Below are 18,596 nucleotides of genomic sequence, written 5' to 3'. Positions count from 1 at the left end.
TTTTCTTTTTTTTCCTCCTTTTTTTCTTTAGGCTTTGTTTCATATATATAGGTCTAGGTTAGTGGTAGGGTTTTAGGTTAAGGGGTATGGGCCTAGGAATTATGGGCTTGGCAATTGTGGGCTAGGTCCAAAATTAGGCCTAAAGATGGGTTGCTCGAGCCCAAGCTCTATTCTTTTGTCGCGAATGAGATTAAAAATACGCGGCCATTTGTTAATTATTCCTACTATTCAAATAATTATTAAAATAAAACTAACCATTAAAACAAATCTATTTTTGGTATTTTCAAAATATCATATTAAAATAAAAATACGATACTATTGTCGTATATATTTTTAAGATTTCTTTTTTTAACTAAAAATGACTACAAAACATAAATGAACCTATTTTTGTGATTTTGTTTTCTTGTAATAAAATAGAGTAAAAAGAGTCCAAATTACTTAAAATATTTATATTATGCCTAAATTAAATATTCTACGCTAATATATAAAAGATATTGGGGAGGGTCAAAAATCACATGTCTACAGCTGCCCCTCTTTGACTGGAAACATACAAAGTTTTCAGACAAAGATTGACTAGACAAGTTTTTGACCCGACCCTTAATTGGAGAGACTAAGACTAAGAGAAAAGGGGGATGTGACCGAGCTCTGGCATTTGAGCTGCCTACATATCCTTGGCTATAAAGGAATCAAGCCACGTGTAGTTCAGAAATGAGTGAGGTGATAGAGTATGCCGAGGTGGAGATCTAGTCGAGGTGCCGTTCCGTCGAGGTTCCGGTCTGCGGTCCCGGTTATTACATCAAAAATCAAAAGATTAAAAAGACTAGTTAAGCCTATCGACTACGAGCTACAAGATTCCTATCTATACGTCTTCTGAAGCTTGATCTTGAGTCTTGAATAGTTCTTCATATAGACTTTAGGTTTGAACCTTGACACTTGTTAGCTGCAAGTGCTAGCTCATTCTTCTACAGCTTCTGAGTCAGGACCGGACATGTAGTGCTTGTGACCTCGGCCATGTTGTGAGCAACTCACATCCTTCATCAACTTTTGAAATGCATTCTGAATTGAATTTCCTTTTTTTTCAGGTGGGCGCCTGATTGCTGAACCTGAACTATCCTCCCTTGTTACTCGACACTATTTTCCCTTACACTTTGAACCATTCTCCCTGAAACTCGAACTGTCTCCCTTCGAAACTGTTTTCCCTAGAAACTTGAATTGTTTTCCCTTGTTCTCCAGGTGGGCGCCTGACTGCTGAACTTGAAATTGAATGTATTCCTCTGTTATCCAGGCGGGCTCCTGACTCTGTTATACAGGCGGGCTCCTGATTTCCGAAACTTGAATTGTATGTCTCTATTCTCCAGGCGGACTCCTGACTTCTGAAATTTGAAATGTATTCCTCTATTATCCAGGCGGGCTCCTGATTTCCGAAACTTGAATTGTATACCTCTGTACTTCAGGCGGATTCCTGACTTCAAAAAGACAAAGAAATCAATTGAGAACTAAAAATTTGAATTGTATCACCTCTGTTCTTCAGGCGGGCTCCTGATTGCTGAAACTTGAATTGTATGTCTCTATTCTCCAGGCGGACTTCTGACTACTGAAACTTGAAATTGAATGTATCCCTCTGTTATTCAGGCGGGCTCTTGACTACTGAACTTGAACTGAATGTATTCCTCTGTTATCCAGGCGGGCTCCTGACTTCATAAAAATAAACGAACCAAGAAAACCTTCTGCCCCAGTTTGGAAACTGGGTACATGTTACTTGATATTAATAAAAATTTGATTAAAACTTGACTTGAAATATCTCTATTATACAGGCGGGCTCCTGACTTCCGAAACTTGAATTGTATGCCTCTGTTCTTCAGGCGGGCTCCTGACTTCAAAAAGACAAAAAGTAGATTGAAACTAAAATTTGAATTGTATCACCTCTGTTCTTCAGGCGGGCTCCTGATTGCTGAATTTGAAATTGAATGTATTCCTCTATTATCCAGGCGGGCTCCTGACTTCACAGAAATAGACAAAACAAAGAAAACTTTCTGCCCCAGTTTGGAAAACTGGTTGTTTGATACCACATACTAATAAGAACTAAAACTTGAATTGTGATAAGACTGAAATGCAACTTTTAAAAATTTAAAGACTGCAATGTATCTTAAAATTTAAACTTTATCTTAGATGAAAAATTCATCAGACTAAGATTCTCATCTTAGGTGAAAGATTCGACGGACTAAGATTTATCTTTATCTTAGGTGAAAAATTCATCAGACTAAGATTTTCATCTTAGGAGAAAGATTCAACAGACTAAGATTTTTGTCTTTATCTTAGGTGAAAAATTCATCAAACTAAGATGAATCTTAGGAGAAAGATTCAACAGACTAAGATTTTTATCCTTTATCTTAGGTGAAAAATTCATCAGACTAAGATTTTCATCTTAGGAGAAAGATTCAACAAACTAAGATTTTTATCCTTACCTTAGGTGAAAAATTCATCAGACTAAGATTTTCATCTTAGGAGAAAGATTCAACAGACTAAGATTGTGACTCTAGGAGATAATTCATCAAACTAGGTCCATTTTGCGTGATCCCGACTTTCTTAATTTTCCAAAGTCCAACTTCCTTTTTTTTCAAATTCCGCCTTCCTTTCTTGTTCCCAAATTATGTCTTCCTTTCTTCTTTTTTTTCGACTTCTGTCTTCCCCTTCTTTAAATTATGCCTTCCTTTCTTTTTCCTCAAATTCTGCCTTCCATTCTTTTTTCCAACTTATGCCTTTATCTAAATTATACCCTCCTTTCTTTTCCAACTTCTGCCTTTATCTTTTTCCAAATTATGCCTTCCTTTCGTTTTTCCAACTTTTGCATTTATCTTGGGTGAAAGATTCATCAGACTAAGATTTTTATCTTAGGTGAAAAATTCAACAGACTAAGATTTCTTTATCTTAGGTGAAAGATTCAACAGACTAAGATTTTTTTATCTTAGGTGAAAAATTCATCAGACTAAGATTTCTTTTAACCATTTTCCTTTAAAATTTGTTTTATCTACCCACCAACTTGAATTATCTTCCTTCAGAACTGCTTCCCTAAAAACTGGTGTTGTCCTCCTTCAAAAACCGCTTCCCTAAAAACTAGTGTTTCATTCCTCCAAAAATTACCTTTCTTAGAACTGGTGTTTCTTTCCTGAAAACTACTTCCCTCTCTTTTTCTCTTTTTTTTTTAAAACACTTGTATTGACCTTCATGTTCTTCAGATGGGTACCCGGAAAAAAAAATCAACACGACAGAAAATTTTCTGCACCAGTTTGATAATCCTCATATGGCATATCTTTCTGCCATCAATAACATTTTCATGCCCCTATTTCAAATCAAAGAAAATTCTGTCAGTTTAAAAGTGCGGTAGTTGGTTGTGGTACTCCCGCTGGGATGGCTTTCCTTTTCTCCTTTCCATGCTTTGCGTTCTCCGACCATCTTTGAAACTTGGCTGATAACTTCTGCCCTTCTTGACGACTATCTCTCAATTATTACTTCTAGTCTTCTTATCTGACCCCATATGTTTTCTGTGACAACTGATTCTTCTTGAAGGTCTTGCATGTTTACTGACTAACCACTTTCCCCGTCATCTGTGTCACTGAAATACCCTTTTTCCCCGTTCAATCCCAATACCCTCTATCTGTTGCATTATTCCTGAACCGACATCTACCAAACTTTGTTTTCATAAGGATCCCAAAGTATCTTGATTATTACCAGCTCAGTGCTCTTGTTATTTTTCCTGACTTGCGACCCCATTTTATGCAATTGGAAAGCTGGTGGAAAATTTTGAAGTCATTCCTCACTTGTTACGACCAAAAGACTCAGAAAGGGGAAATAAACAAAACAAAAGAAACAGAGTAAAGGACAATAGAAAGTGATGATTCCTAACAAGAAAACTACACAGTAGAAACCTATCGGATGTGGATACCGACTCTAATGACCTTGGCATGCACCTGCGACCTATTCTGTTAAGCAAATCTGATGTTCATCTCTTGTTGTTCCTTTTTGCCGTGAAACTGGGTTTCATTGCTCCACTTATCCATTTTGATTCGCATTCTTTATTCGGCTTGTAGTGCCCCAAAGGGTTTTCACCATCAAACCTCTCTCATTTCGTTCTTTCTCTCAACTTACTGTCGCCTCAAGGTGCCCGTGAAGGTTTTCACCAATAAGACTCTCTCATTTTTTATTTCTCTCAGCTTTCATCACCTTGCGATACCCATGAGGATTTTCATCAATAAGATTCTCTCATTTTCATTTTCCTTGTTTGGACCGGAGTGTTGCCCCTGACAAGAATTACCTTACCTGCTTGACTTGGCATTTCTCAAAGACTGATCAGAAGGTCTTTCTTTGAACCGTAATGTAGGCTTTTGGATGGGTTAGAAAGAAAGAGTATAAAAGGCTCAAAACAATTTCAAAATGGGTTAAAATTACAACTTTCGGAATCTAACTTCTCACAACAACCACAATTTCTGCCCCAGTTTCTTGCTTGGGGACTTTTGGATTTTTGTTTTGGTATGACTGAACCTCATAGAGGCTGCCTACGTACCCTTTCGGGATCAAGTCAAACGTAGTTCACGTCATAGAAACTACGTTGTTGCGATTTTCTTTCTCTCTCTTTCTTTTTCTTTTTTTCTCTTTTTTTTCTTTTTCCTTTCTTTTCTTCATTTTTCTTTTTCTTTCTTCTCTTTCTTTCTTTTCTTTTCTTTCCTTTTCTCTTTTCTTTTTCTTCTTTTCCTTTCTTCCTTTCTTTCTTTCTTTCTCCTTTTCCTTTCTTTCCTTTTCCCCTTTTTTTATTTCCTTTTCTTTTTCCCTTTCCTTCCCCTTTTTTCATTTGCTTATTTGCGACACTTGCGTTTCTTAATTGTGTCGTTGATTCCGAAAGAGGGGTACGAAAGAAAATAAACACGGCTCGAAAGGGGTGACAATGAAAAAAAAGTGTTTGGATCGCAGAACAAAACGCCTTCATCATTTCAAACTTCAAAATATGCCCAATACAAACAAGTACAATCAGAATAAAGAAACCATGCACATCATCTCTTGACCGCATCGGAATTGACAACCATTTCCACACATTTTTCTTCTACATCTGTCTAATATAACGTGTCATTGGGCAACACTCTTACTCTTATTACCACGACCGGCCCCCTGTAACTTTGGCCGACTTGTTCTCTTTGACCCAGTTTCACATGGTTCGGGCGTCAAACAATTCTCCAACGTCCAAATATGTTCTTATTTCCTCAAGTACCCCCATAGTTTTCCGACTAACATAGCTTTTAAAGATCCGACTGAGAATTATGCGTGCATGTCATGTCACTAGAACTAGCATTGGACAAAAGACCAAACAAAAGGATAGAAAAGAACTAAACAAAGAAAAATGATTGGAAGTAACAAAAGACCGGAATTTGCATTAGACAACGATGAAATAACTCGAATAATAAAACAAGCAAACAAACTGGAGTACGACCCTAGAATGAACCTGAAACACCCATGGTCAACACTAAATGAACTACTACGACTAAACAAGCTAGACAAAAGTGAAAGGATAAGAGGGTTTGATCACAAGACAATATCTGGATTACAACCCTGCAAATAACCCGGACAATAGAAATGACAGCAAAATGGACCACCAAAGCTCCTCCCGAGCTGACTTAGGAATGGAGCGTCTTTCCAATTACCAAGCACGACATTTTAGCCACTAAGCTTCGCATCCATAATGCCATGACCACTATCTGCGTTAGTAATTTCAACTTCGGTCAACAAGTTCCCAAGAGGATTCTCATACCCCATGTCACCGGGCATGTTCTGGGTGCCACTGTCATGAATTAAATTTTCCTGGATCATCCTTTCTATTTCTCTCTTCAAATCCCGACAATTTTCCACATTGTGCCCCAGAGCATTGGAGTGGTATTCACACCTTTTAGATGAGTCAAATCTTCTCGCACGTCGGTCCACATGATTTGGAGGAATGGGTGCAATCATGTCATGTTGTTTTAACTTCTCAAATAAGCTTGCATAGGACTCTCCTATTGGTGTAAAACTATCTTTCAACTTTTGTTCCCTTCTATACCCCTGGCTTGGATGTGGGTTAAAAGGTAATTGAAAATTTTGTGGAGGCTAGTGAAGATTTTGTGCTACTCGTTCTCGCTTTCTTGGGTGATTTGGTGGCGAGTATGAGGGGTTCGGAGGTGGATAGTAATGCTTAGGGGGGTCATGGAAAACCTGATGAGGCTGCACATGCCTTCGAGATGTTCTCCTAGGACCTCTTCTCGACCCTGATATCACCATGATTTCTCCATCCCTCTCATTCGTGTTACCATATTCAATTTGGACAGCTTGAGCTGCAGCTTTGAGAGCTGTTTGACTTATAATTCTGCCTATCTTAAGACCGTTCTCCACCATTTCTCCCATTTTGATTGCTTCCGGGAAGGATTTACCCACTGCGGATGTCATGTATTGAAAATAATCTGGCTCTTGAGCCTGTAGAAAGACAGTGATTAACTCGTGGTCATCCATGGGTGGCTTAGCTCTAGCTGCCTGCTCTCTCCATTTGATGGCATATTCCCTGAAACTTTCAGTTGGTTTCTTTTTTAGGTTAGAAAGGGAAATGCGGTCTGGGGCGATGTCGATGTTGTATTGAAACTGTTTGACAAAGTCCCGTGCCATGTCATCCCAGACGTACCAGCAAGATGTGTCTTGATCCAAAAACCATTCAGATGCTACACCCGTGAGGCTTTCCCCAAAATAAGCTATAAGCAATTCTTCATTTCTTCCAACACCTCTCAATTGGTTGCAATACCTTTTCAGGTGGGCTATGGGGTCTCCATGTCCATTGTACTTTTCAAATTTGGGGATCTTGAAGCCAGGCGGCAAGCGGACATTGGGGAACATGCATAGATCTTTGAAGGCAACACTCTTTTGTCCTGCCATTTCTTGCATGTTTTTCAACCGTTGTTCTAATCTTTTCACTCTTTGGGTTATTTCTTCCTGTACCCTCTTCCGAGCAGGCTTCTCGATGTTTGCAGGAAGATCAAACGAGTACGAGTGGTACTCGGGATAGTGGTACTGTTCTTGTTTTGTAGCAAATTGTGGCTCGTGACAAGGCTGTCCTTGGCCATTGGCCCAGGCTTGACGTATTTTGGTCATTTGTTGTTTCAGTGTTCTATTTTCCTCAACCACAGTAGACCCTTGTTGAACCCTCTGATCCTGAGTCTCTTGAGCACTCGTAACAGCTTCGATGTCAGTTATCATTTTCCTTGGATCTTGTGTTTCCAGCTTACCACAACCGACCACCTCAACTTTCTTCACAATTCAAAACAAAACATGTTAGAATGGATTGGGTCGGTCCTCGTTATTCACAACATCTTTTCCCATTTTTCTTCAATTCTTCCTTTCCATTTTTCATTTTTCATTTTTTTTTTGGTTGCGGTCGAATCTTATGGAGATTGCCTACGTATCATGACCCCGCATGAATCAGACAGTGCGTAGTTCTTGCAAATAAAAGGTAAACGACAATAAAATATTTTTTGGAATTTTCCATTTTCATAATAACGACAAAACTGACCAACTTAACGATGCAATACAGAGTCGAAAATCAAACGACCCATATACTCTAATCAAAATAAATACAAACCCAAAAACAAAATGACAGATTCCTTCCCCTATATGCCAACTTTGACCCAAAAATCCGAACGGTATTCACTTGACCACTGACTCTTTTCTTGTTTTTTCAAAATTAAAATAAATGACCCAGTATTGCAAACACGGCCTTCCTGCGTCTCGGGGGCGAAGATTTTAAGGTTGTGAGGGTCAAAAATCAAAATACGACCAAAGGTGGCTGTTTATGCAAAGTCAGCCTTCCGACACACCGTTTGGGAACATTTGGCTATTTTTGACAAAAATGGCATCACCTGGTTTATTTATGACAAAAATTAAAATTTTGATATTTTTTAGTTATTTTTGCAAAGGGGAGGTTGGGCCCGATGAGGGTTGCGTGCGTATCTCACGCCCTGTGAGAATCAAACCATGCGTAGTTCGGGCGAATTATCCGAACTATTTTAAAACATGACTCTTTTCCATTTTTATTTTTGGCATTTCATAAGCGAATAAAAACTATTTTTTAGAAACAAGACCCTCTTTTTCCTTTTTCTTTTCAACAAATAAAACAGCCTATTTTTCCAAGCTAAAAATAACAGACTCTTTTTCCTTTTCATTTTCCACAGACAATAAAACAACCTATTTTTCCAAACTAAAAATAAAAACCTCTTTTTCCCTTCCTTTTCAACAAATAATGAAACAACTTATGTTTTTCAAACTAAAACAATGACTCTTTTTATCCTTTTCTTTTTCAACAACCAACTTTCCAAAATTAAAAGACTCTTTTTTTTTCTATTTGTCTTTGCTTTTTTTTTTAGTAAAACAAAATAAAACATTTTCCTTTTTTTTTATTTCCTCAAAATTTCGGCAGAGTTTTGCCAGTAATTGGTCATTGATTTTTATTTCTAAAATAATCAATTAACTCCCTAACTGATATTTCTTTTGTTCTCTTTTCTCTTTTTTTTTTCTCAATTTTCCAACATTCCCGAGAGTCAGAAACCGATCAACATGCAGGTTCGAAACAAATATATGTACAAAGCAAGTAGGATGTATCAGGATGGTCTTTTCATTTCAGGTTGCTAGTCTTAGACGGACCCAACCCCTGTGTTGAGTCCCCTAAGTCAAATGCAACATGATGCAAATAATCGTTCCTACTAGGGATCCGGTATGAAGTCACGTTATACTATGTTCAAAACCTGGGTCGGTGTTCTAGACTGTGTACCCGAGTGGACGACTCGAGTCGAGGAGGGGGCAACTTTCCGGGAACCAAAAGGTCAATCGGCTTAGTAACTTGTCCGGCCTCTTTCTTATTTCAAGGTCTGACACTAACAGAATAGGGAGTCTCAACCAGTAAGAACATCCCCGTAGGTGAAGAGAGAAGGGTGTCGGCACAGTTTATATACAGTTCAAATAATATCAAAGCGGTAACATTTAGCACATTCAGCACAAAACATGTAGGAAAATCAGATACAATAAAATACAACAATTTATCTAAGCTCGAATTCTGAACCTTGAACCAGAGATTCTGGGTTCTATCCCCAGCAGAGTCGCCAGAGCTGTCACACCTCCTTTTCACCTACACCCCGCAAGGGCGTAAAGGAGTTTTTCCATTTAAAGGACAATCGGAATGGGATTTAATTTATTAAGAGATTTAGAGTCACCACTTGGGATATTAATGGTGTCCCAAGTCACCGGTTGAATCCCGAACCGAGGAAAAATATGACTCTGTTAACAGTCCGCGAACCAGAAATTCGGTTAAGAAATTCTGTTAACCCGGGAGAAGGTGTTAGGCATTCCCGAGTTTCGTGGTTCTAGAACGGTCGCTTAACTATTATAATTGACCTATTTACTTGATTTTAGTACATGTTTTAGTCCATGGTGCAATTTTAACTTTATAACCGCTCTTATTGAATTATTTTTTTAGGAAGATTTCAACATTATTAAAACACGTCTTGAACCACGTCACATAAATGCACCTGCGGTCCTCAACATATTTTATCTAACATTGTTAAGATTTGGATTTGGGTCACATAAATGCACACCCGAGTTTAGGAAGGTAATTTTTAAAATAGCGCACCCAAAGCAACTATGCATTTTCAACTTCTCGAGGGCCATGGAAATTTGCTAATGGCACACCTCGAATTCTAAAGGATATAAGTTAATTAAGCGAGGGCCACCGGTTACCTCATTTAATTTGTGGCACACATCGAACCTTTTCAAAGGATTTTATTATTTGAAGTTGTTATAATCAGGTCGCATGAAATGCACCCCCGAATTGAGATTCACGTATCGTAACCATGCCATGGGAAACGTACCTATGGTATTAACATCGCGACCCAGGCCTCTCATTATTAATTACTCTACTTCTACCTACGTAATTAAATGAACAGGTTCAAAGTTAAATTGAATCCTGAGCCTTATCAGCTTCAAACAATTCCAAACATGATCAATTAACTCTTAAAATACAAATGGCCAAATAAACTTACTGCCATATTTTATATTAAAAAAAATAACAAACCAATACATCAATCTAATAAATATATCAAGCATATGATTTGATTCAAAGTAGCAAAAATTAGCATGAATTCATCCAAAAGATTTCAAGAAGGAAGTACCTATCTTTACAAAACAGACAAATGAACGAAGACGACGAACAAAAGATAAAATAACATCGAAGAGCGACAATAGCCAATATCATTCACTATACTAGCAATTTCAAATTGAGATAATATTAGTGCAAAGAGTGGACCTTACAGCTGAGAACTTCCTTTTATATTGAAGAACCTTCGGTGAAGCCAAAAATACCAGGAAATCGGCAACTACAATTTTGACCCAAGCAAAAGCAAAACAGGGACCTTCCAACGGAACAGAACCAAACGGCCAAAACCTTAATGACGAGCTCGAAACAAAACCCGGGCGCAATCTATACAAGCAATCATTTCGAGTGCAAAAGGGCTCTCGTTTTGGATTGAAAATAGTAGCCGGTGGTCGCTGTTGGTTGTTCGGAATGAGGGGGAGGGGGGGTGAGCGTATCTGTGTCGCATGCGTTGATTTCCTTTTCTAATGAAGAAGAAGATGGAGTCAGACGGGGTGGTGTTCTGTTAGCTTTTTGGTGTTTGTTTCTTCTCTTTTTGAGTATTTGTTTTTGTGTTTTTAGCTCCTAGGTACCTTAGGCTCCCAAATGAAAATGGCTGATCTCTATGTAGATCTTGGGGTCCTTCATTTTTGTTTGTTTTTCCTTCGGTCTTTTTAGAGAAAGCGGCGCTGCCTTTTGGTCAGCCTTTTTCTTTTTTTTTTCTTTTTTTTCCTCCTTTTTTTCTTTAGGCTTTGTTTCATATATATAGGTCTAGGTTAGTGGTAGGGTTTTAGGTTAAGGGGTATGGGCCTAGGAATTATGGACTTGGCAATTGTGGGCTAGGTCCAAAATTAGGCCTAAAGATGGGTTGCTCGAGCACAAGCTCTATTCTTTTGCCACGAATGAGATTAAAAATACGCGCCCATTTGTTAATTATTCCTACTATTCAAATAATTATTAAAATAAAACTAACCATTAAAACAAATCTATTTTTGGTATTTTCAAAATATCATATTAAAATAAAAATACGATACTATTGTCGTATATATTTTTAAGATTTCTTTTTTTAACTAAAAATGACTACAAAACATAAATGAACCTATTTTTGTGATTTTGTTTTCTTGTAATAAAATAGAGTAAAAAGAGTCCAAATTACTTAAAATATTTATATTATGCCTAAATTAAATATTTTACGCTAATATATAAAAGATCTTGGGGAGGGTCAAAAATCACATGTCTACACTAGGGACTTCCGAATTCGATTGCGGGCATACGACCAAGTCCCAAATTACGATGTGAATCCACCAGGATCATGAAACTATGGATGCAGATCTATTTGCTCAAAATATTAACTGAAGTCAACTCAAATAAGTTTTAAGGTATGAATTCACATATTAATTAAATTTTCACATAAAAAACTTTCAGAAAAGAGATACGGACTGTGCACGTAAATTGAGAAAAGATAAAAAAAGGTTTTGAAACACAGAATTATGGGTTAAAGCTCTAGATGGCCTATCGGGCCATCACAGGGGCGTTTCAGAAAGAATAATGAATTTATCTGTTAGATTCCCTTTGTTATTTCATATTTTATTTGGTTAGATTTGGTTCACCGCATTAACAAAAAATAATTTTTAACTTACAATTTCGGATAAATTATACTCACCATTTGGTTGGTTGTACATGATATTAGATAATTGTTGTATAACTTAGGGCAAAGTGCAGCAATAGCCACTTTTAAGTTTGATATTTAAAATATATCCATCATTTATAATGTCTTTAAAGATTAGCCAATTCACCCAAACTTCGGACAAAATATTTTGAATTTGGAAATTCAGGAATTAGTGTCCAGAATTTGGAACTTCAGGACTTAGTATCATGAATTTTTGAACTGCTAATTTGAAATTCAGGATACTTTGTTCTGAATTCCTGAACTACTAATTTAAAATTCAAGATATAAGATTCCAATTTCTGGACACAATTTTTGAACTTTAGGACACGATGTCCTGAAGTTTGAACTTTGAGGTTTAAACTCTAGGACGCTCTGTCCAAAAGTTTGAACAAAAATGGCTAATCTTTAAATACATTGTAACTGTGAATATATTTTAAATAGTATGCTTAAAAGTGGCTACTTGGTGTCATTTCCACTATAACTTAATACAACATTCGGTTGGTCTCATTAAATTTCGCATTGCTAGTAGTTGCATAAATAAGTTATGCATGTGTATTACTTATTTTAATGTTGGAGGAATGTGAAATAAGAATGTATGCATGTATTAACAATAACTAGATAAAAGTAATCGTTTTTTAAAACAAAAGATACCATATGGTTTAAAGTAATTAATTTTTTTAAAAACAAATCCTAAAGTAAGCAATATCTGCATAAGAATTCTTACATTATTATTTACGGCATATCAATATCTAATCTCATCATAAATAGTATGTAAACCAAACAACCCCTAATTTTACTAAAATACAGATGTAACGATGTAAGTATTGCATAAGCATGTAGAAACGAACTAAACCAAGTACTATATAAAAGCAACGGAAAAGGGAGGCTAGCTAGAAACTAATAAACGGATTTTTTTGGTTATCAGCACGGTCTTTGATGATCATGTTGTTGGTATAGTTCTTGGAACGAAAGTCAAGAAAAAGTAGCAAAAGTGAGGTATTAAAGGTCATATTAAAGCACAAAGTTCCAACCCCAGAGCACCCAATCTCAGTTGTGAGGTGATAATACATTGTTGCCACTGCACATCGGAAGTTAAGGATGAATTGAAAAATTTGGCAGTTTGTGACCAACCTCTTCCACCGTGGCCTCTTTCCCATTGCACAAAGGAAGTAATAAGCGTACATTATAACATGAACCGAAGAATTTGTAATCACCCCAACATGGATCATCGACTGTGAATTCGCACTAGAAAGAGTGAGGTAACAGATAACAGGCACCGTAGCATGGTGGTACACATGGAGGAACGTGAGCCTTCGTGATCGAGAATTACTGAGGATGATCTAAAGGGTGTCTATGAATTCAAGAATCTTGGAAAGGTAAAAGAATTTAGCCAGAAGAACAAAGGTCCACGTGGAAGAGTATGATTGGCAGGGAAGCAGACTATCCATTTCCAATCATGATGTGGCATTTGATGAATGACGGAGAGGCTGCAGTCGACGGCCATGATGAGAGAGAGGAGGCAGAGAATGAGACTGTGCACGATAGTGATGCGGTGGAGGGCGGTGGCGGAGAAGGTGGGAAGAAATGGCGAGAAGCGAAGAGCTAATAGAGTGAGAATGTGAAATAAGGATATATGCATGTATTAACAATAACGAGTTAAAAGTAATATCTTTTTTTTTAACAAAAGATACAGTACCCTGGTTTAAAGTAATTAAAAATTAAAAAAAATCTTAAAGTAAGCAATATCTGCATAAGAATTCTTACATTATTATTTACGGCATATCAATATCTAATCTCATCATAGATAGTATGTAAACCAAACAGCCCCTAATTTTACTAAAATACAAATGTAATGATGTAAGTATTGCATAAGCATATAGAAACGAACTAAACCAAGTACTATATAAAAGTAACGGAAAAGGGAGGCTAGCTAGAAACTAATAAACGAATTTTTTTTGGTTATCAGCACGGTCTTTGATGATCATGTTGTTGGTTTAGTTCTTGGAACGAAAGTCAAGAAAAAGTAGCAAAAGCGAGGTATTAAAGGTCATATTAAAGCACAAAGTTCCAATCCCAGAGCACCCAATCTCAGTTGTGAGGTGATAATACATTGTTGTCACTGCACATAGGAAGTTAAGGATGAATTGAAAAATTGGGCAGTTTGTGACCAACCTCTTCCACCGTGGCATCTTTCCCATTGCACAAAGGAAGTAATAAGCGTACATTATAACATGAACCGAAGAATTTGTAATCACCCCAACATGGATCATCGACTGTGAATTCGCACTAGAAAGAGTGAGGTAGCAGATAACAGGCACCGTAGCATGGTGGTACACGTGGAGAAACGTGAGCCTTCGTGATCGAGAATTACTGAGGATGATCAAAAGGGTGTCTATGAATTCAAGAATCTTGGAAAGGTAAAAGAATTTAGCCCAGAAGAACAAAGGTCCACGTGGAAGAGTATGATTGGCAAGGAAGCAGACTATCCATTTCCAATCATGACATGGCATTTGATGAATGACGGAGAGGCTGCAGTCGACGGCCATGATGAGAGAGAGGAGGCAGAGAATGAGGCTGTGCACGGTAGTGATGCGGTGGAGGGCGGTGGCGGAGAAGGTGGGAAGAAATGGCGAGAAGCGAAGAGCTAATAGAGTGAGAATGTGAAATAAGGATATATGCATGTATTAACAATAACGAGTTAAAAGTAATATCTTTTTTTTTAACAAAAGATACAGTACCCTGGTTTAAAGTAATTAAAAATTAAAAAAAATCTTAAAGTAAGCAATATCTGCATAAGAATTCTTACATTATTATTTACGGCATATCAATATCTAATCTCATCATAGATAGTATGTAAACCAAACAGCCCCTAATTTTACTAAAATACAAATGTAATGATGTAAGTATTGCATAAGCATATAGAAACGAACTAAACCAAGTACTATATAAAAGCAACGGAAAAGGGAGGCTAGCTAGAAACTAATAAACGTATTTTTTTTGGTTATCAGCACGGTCTTTGATGATCATGTTGTTGGTATAGTTCTTGGAACGAAAGTCAAGAAAAAGTAGCAAAAGTGAGGTATTAAAGGTCATATTAAAGCACAAAGTTCCAACCCCAGAGCACCCAATCTCAGTTGTGAGGTGATAATACATTGTTGCCACTGCACATAGGAAGTTAAGGATGAATTGAAAAATTTGGCAGTTTGTGACCAACCTCTTCCACCGTGGCCTCTTTCCCATTGCACAAAGGAAGTAATAAGCGTACATTATAACATGAACCGAAGAATTTGTAATCACCCCAACATGGATCATCGACTGTGAATTCGCACTAGAAAGAGTGAGGTAACAGATAACAGGCACCGTAGCATGGTGGTACACGTGGAGGAACGTGAGCCTTCGTGATCGAGAATTACTGAGGATGATCTAAAGGGTGTCTATGAATTCAAGAATCTTGGAAAGGTAAAAGAATTTAGCCAGAAGAACAAAGGTCCACGTGGAAGAGTATGATTGGCAGGGAAGCAGACTATCCATTTCCAATCATGATGTGGCATTTGATGAATGACGGAGAGGCTGCAGTCGACGCCCATGATGAGAGAGAGGAGGCAGAGAATGAGGCTGTGCACGCTAGTGATGCGGTGGAGGGCGGTGGCGGAGAAGGTGGGAAGAAATGGCGAGAAGCGAAGAGCTAATAGAGTGAGAATGTGAAATAAGGATATATGCATGTATTAACAATAACGAGATAAAAGTAATATCTTTTTTTTTTAACAAAAGATACAGTACCCTGGTTTAAAGTAATTAAAAATTAAAAAAAATCTTAAAGTAAGCAATATCTGCATAAGAATTCTTACATTATTATTTACAGCATATCAATATCTAATCTCATCATAGATAGTATGTAAACCAAACAGCCCCTAATTTTACTAAAATACAGATGTAATGATGTAAGTATTGCATAAGCATATAGAAACGAACTAAACCAAGTACTATATAAAAGCAACGGAAAAGGGAGGCTAACTAGAAACTAATAAACGTATTTTTTTGGTTATCAGCACGGTCTTTGATGATCATGTTGTTGGTATAGTTCTTGGAACGAAAGTCAAGAAAAAGTAGCAAAAGTGAGGTATTAAAGGTCATATTAAAGCACAAAGTTCCAACCCCAGAGCACCCAATCTCAGTTGTGAGGTGATAATACATTGTTACCACTGCACATAGGAAGTTAAGGATGAATTGAAAAATTTGGCAGTTTGTGACCAACCTCTTCCACCGTGGCCTCTTTCCCATTGCACAAAGGAAGTAATAAGCGTACATTATAACATGAACCGAAGAATTTGTAATCGCCCCAACATGGATCATCGACTGTGAATTCGCACTAGAAAGAGTGAGGTAACAGATAACAGCCACCGTAGCATGGTGGTACATGTGGAGGAACGTGAGCCTTCGTGATCGAGAATTACTGAGGATGGTCAAAAGGGTGTCTATGAATTCAAGAATTTTGGAAAGGTAAAAGAATTTAGCCCAGAAGAACAAAGGTCCACGTGGAAGAGTATGATTGGCAGGGAAGCAGACTATCAATTTCCAATCATGACGTGGCATTCGATGAATGACGGAGAGGCTGCAGTCGACGGCCATGATGAGAGAGAGGAGGCAGAGAATGAGGTTGTGCACGGTAGTGATGCGGTGGAGGGCGGTGGCGGAGAAGGTGGGAAGAAATGGCGAGAAGCGAATAGCTAATAGAGTGAGAATGTGAAATAAGTGTCACACCTCCTTTTTACGCACCCGAGGGGGCGCAAGGGAGTTTTTTCCAATTAAAGGACAATCAAAACGGGATTGGTTTATTTATTTCAGAGTCGCCACTTGGGAGATTTAGGGTGTCCCAAGTCACCTATTTTAATCCTGAATCGAGGAAAAGAATGACTCCATATTACAGTTTGCGTACCAGAAATCCGGATAAGGAATTCTGTTAACCCGGGAGAAGGTGTTAGGCATTCCCGGGTTCCGTGGTTCTAGCACGGTCGCTCAACTGTCATATTCGGCTTATTTATCTGATTTTAAACACAATTATGAACCAATGTGCCAATTTTAACTTTTTACCACTTTATTATTATTATTATTTTTAAAAGAATGTGAACATCGCTTAAGACATGTCTTCGGACTGCGTCACATGAAATGCACCCACAATCCGAAACATATTTTATTTGATGTTTTGGGATTTGGATCTGGGTTGCATGAAATGCACATCCAAGTTTAAGAATGTAGATTATTAAACATGCGCCTAAAGAGACTATCGTGTTATTATTTTGGGAAGGCCACGAAATTCGCTAAGCGGCCCTCCTGAATTCTAAGTAAATTTAAAACAAGTATTCACTGAGGGCCCCACAATTTGCATTTTTTGTTTGTCGAGGCTCGTCTCATTTATTATTTTTTAAAAAAAAAGAATTCGCAACGTCATGGAAATGCATCTCGGGCCACGCCACAATCAATGTGCCCGTGATTAGAGACGTATTTCGATCCCGTTGAGATTTGGATTTGGGTCACATAAATGTGCACCCGAGTTTAGGGAGATAACATTATTAAAGGCGCGCCTAAAGCAACTAGCGCATTATTATTTTGGGGTAGGGCCGTGAAATTTGCTAAACGGCCCGTCCCGGAATCTAAGTATTTAATACATATATTTTGTGAGGGCCCCGCAATTTGTCCCTTTTATTTGGCGAGGCTCGTCTCATTTTATTTTTTTTAAATTTTTTATATTTTTAAAATGATGCCATTTTTACGCCTTTAACAATACTAAACCTTACGACTTCTTTACAACTAAAATCTCATAACTTGTCAAAATTTAATAAAATGAGTCTAGTGAATGAGTGTTTCGGGAGTAGTAAGAGCATGTACTAATAATAATTTTGTCCGAATGACCTAAGCAAAGGAAAGGACGAACAGATTAACGTCAAACTTGTGTCATAGAACAACTAGTCCAACTTAATTAAATGACATCGGATAAATAAGAATCGCGTAACGCAAAATGAGCAAAAATGCATACGATGAAAATATAAGCAGAAAATTATCATACCAATTTCTATATTGCATCTTCGAACATTTAACGTAACATTTCCTTATCTAATACTTGAGGTTTACTAACCTTTGAACCTCGGCAAACTCGGGACGACAAACACGACCCCGACGGGACTCAAACCGGACCTCTCTGAACGAAGAAAAACGACGGAACCTCGGACAAACACCTCGACGTACCGGACCTCGATGAACCAAAGACGACCTCGATGGAAATAGAAAGCTCGGATCCACAACTGTCAACAACCAAGGATTGTTTGGTTGCTGCTGTATTTTTCCGGCGCAACACCTGGTACGTGAAGCTGCAGCAGGAGGGGGTCGTTTGGGCAGTTGAAGAAGAAGTCGATAGGATCTTTCTCTTCAGGTGGTTTTGGGCGATGGGGAAGGTGACGAGATGGAGGGAGCTGGGCGATGGTGGACGTGGGACGGAGAGGGAGCTAGGCAAGGGTGGTTGTTGGTGGGTTCGGATGTGGGTGAGCAGCTGTGGAGATTGGAGGGTCGTTTGGGCAGTGGTCGATGGGGCTGAACGACGAGCAGCAGGGGTTATGGGGAAGCTGGAAGGGTGGTTTGGTGATGGTCGATAAAACAGTAATAGAGGACAGCCGGTGGTTGTAGGCGACGGGGAAGGCGACGGTGGGAGGTGCGACTGGAGGTGGTCGCAGGTTTCAGGCGGTGGTTATG

General features: G+C 38.1%; 3 protein-coding genes and 2 pseudogenes across 3 annotated transcripts; all 5 read right to left on the bottom strand.

Moving 5' to 3' along the window:
* Nucleotides 1–370: 370 nt before the first annotated feature.
* On the bottom strand, nt 371–10,992 carry LOC142164687 (uncharacterized). The gene is made up of 2 exons (XM_075223011.1): nt 1,924–10,992; nt 371–1,849 (listed from the first exon to the last, which is right to left on the bottom strand). Exon 1 carries the CDS (start codon nt 7,261–7,263, stop codon nt 6,130–6,132), a length of 1,134 nt encoding a protein of 377 aa, XP_075079112.1. The 5' UTR covers nt 7,264–10,992; the 3' UTR covers nt 371–1,849; nt 1,924–6,129.
* Nucleotides 10,993–12,742: 1,750 nt separating this feature from the next.
* Nucleotides 12,743–13,491, bottom strand: LOC142165202 (uncharacterized; annotated as a pseudogene).
* A 355-nt stretch (nt 13,492–13,846) lies between these two features.
* On the bottom strand, nt 13,847–14,533 carry LOC142165201 (uncharacterized). Its single transcript, XM_075223808.1, has one exon. It carries the CDS (start codon nt 14,531–14,533, stop codon nt 13,847–13,849), a length of 687 nt encoding a protein of 228 aa, XP_075079909.1.
* A 298-nt stretch (nt 14,534–14,831) lies between these two features.
* On the bottom strand, nt 14,832–15,574 carry LOC142165200 (uncharacterized; annotated as a pseudogene).
* Nucleotides 15,575–15,866: 292 nt separating this feature from the next.
* LOC142165199 (uncharacterized) lies at nt 15,867–16,598 on the bottom strand (the record flags this gene model as incomplete). The annotated part of the gene is made up of 1 exon (XM_075223807.1): nt 15,867–16,598. A coding segment is annotated over one exon (732 nt), but the record flags the coding sequence as incomplete, so codon positions are not given.
* Between the last annotated feature and the right edge of the window lie 1,998 nt (nt 16,599–18,596).

This window comes from Nicotiana tabacum, chromosome 10 (genome assembly GCF_000715075.1).
Source record: "Nicotiana tabacum cultivar K326 chromosome 10, ASM71507v2, whole genome shotgun sequence".
NCBI classification, from domain to species: domain Eukaryota; kingdom Viridiplantae; phylum Streptophyta; class Magnoliopsida; order Solanales; family Solanaceae; genus Nicotiana; species Nicotiana tabacum.
Note: the sequence above shows the minus strand (reverse complement) of the source record. Positions and strands in the feature narration are given on the sequence as shown.

What these genes read in the sequence shown, in the direction of transcription:
- LOC142165201 (XM_075223808.1), bottom strand. Translation starts at nt 14,533, where the DNA reads ATGCATATATCCTTATTTCACATTCTCACTCTATTAGCTCTTCGCTTC.
- LOC142164687 (XM_075223011.1), bottom strand. Translation starts at nt 7,263, where the DNA reads ATGATAACTGACATCGAAGCTGTTACGAGTGCTCAAGAGACTCAGGAT.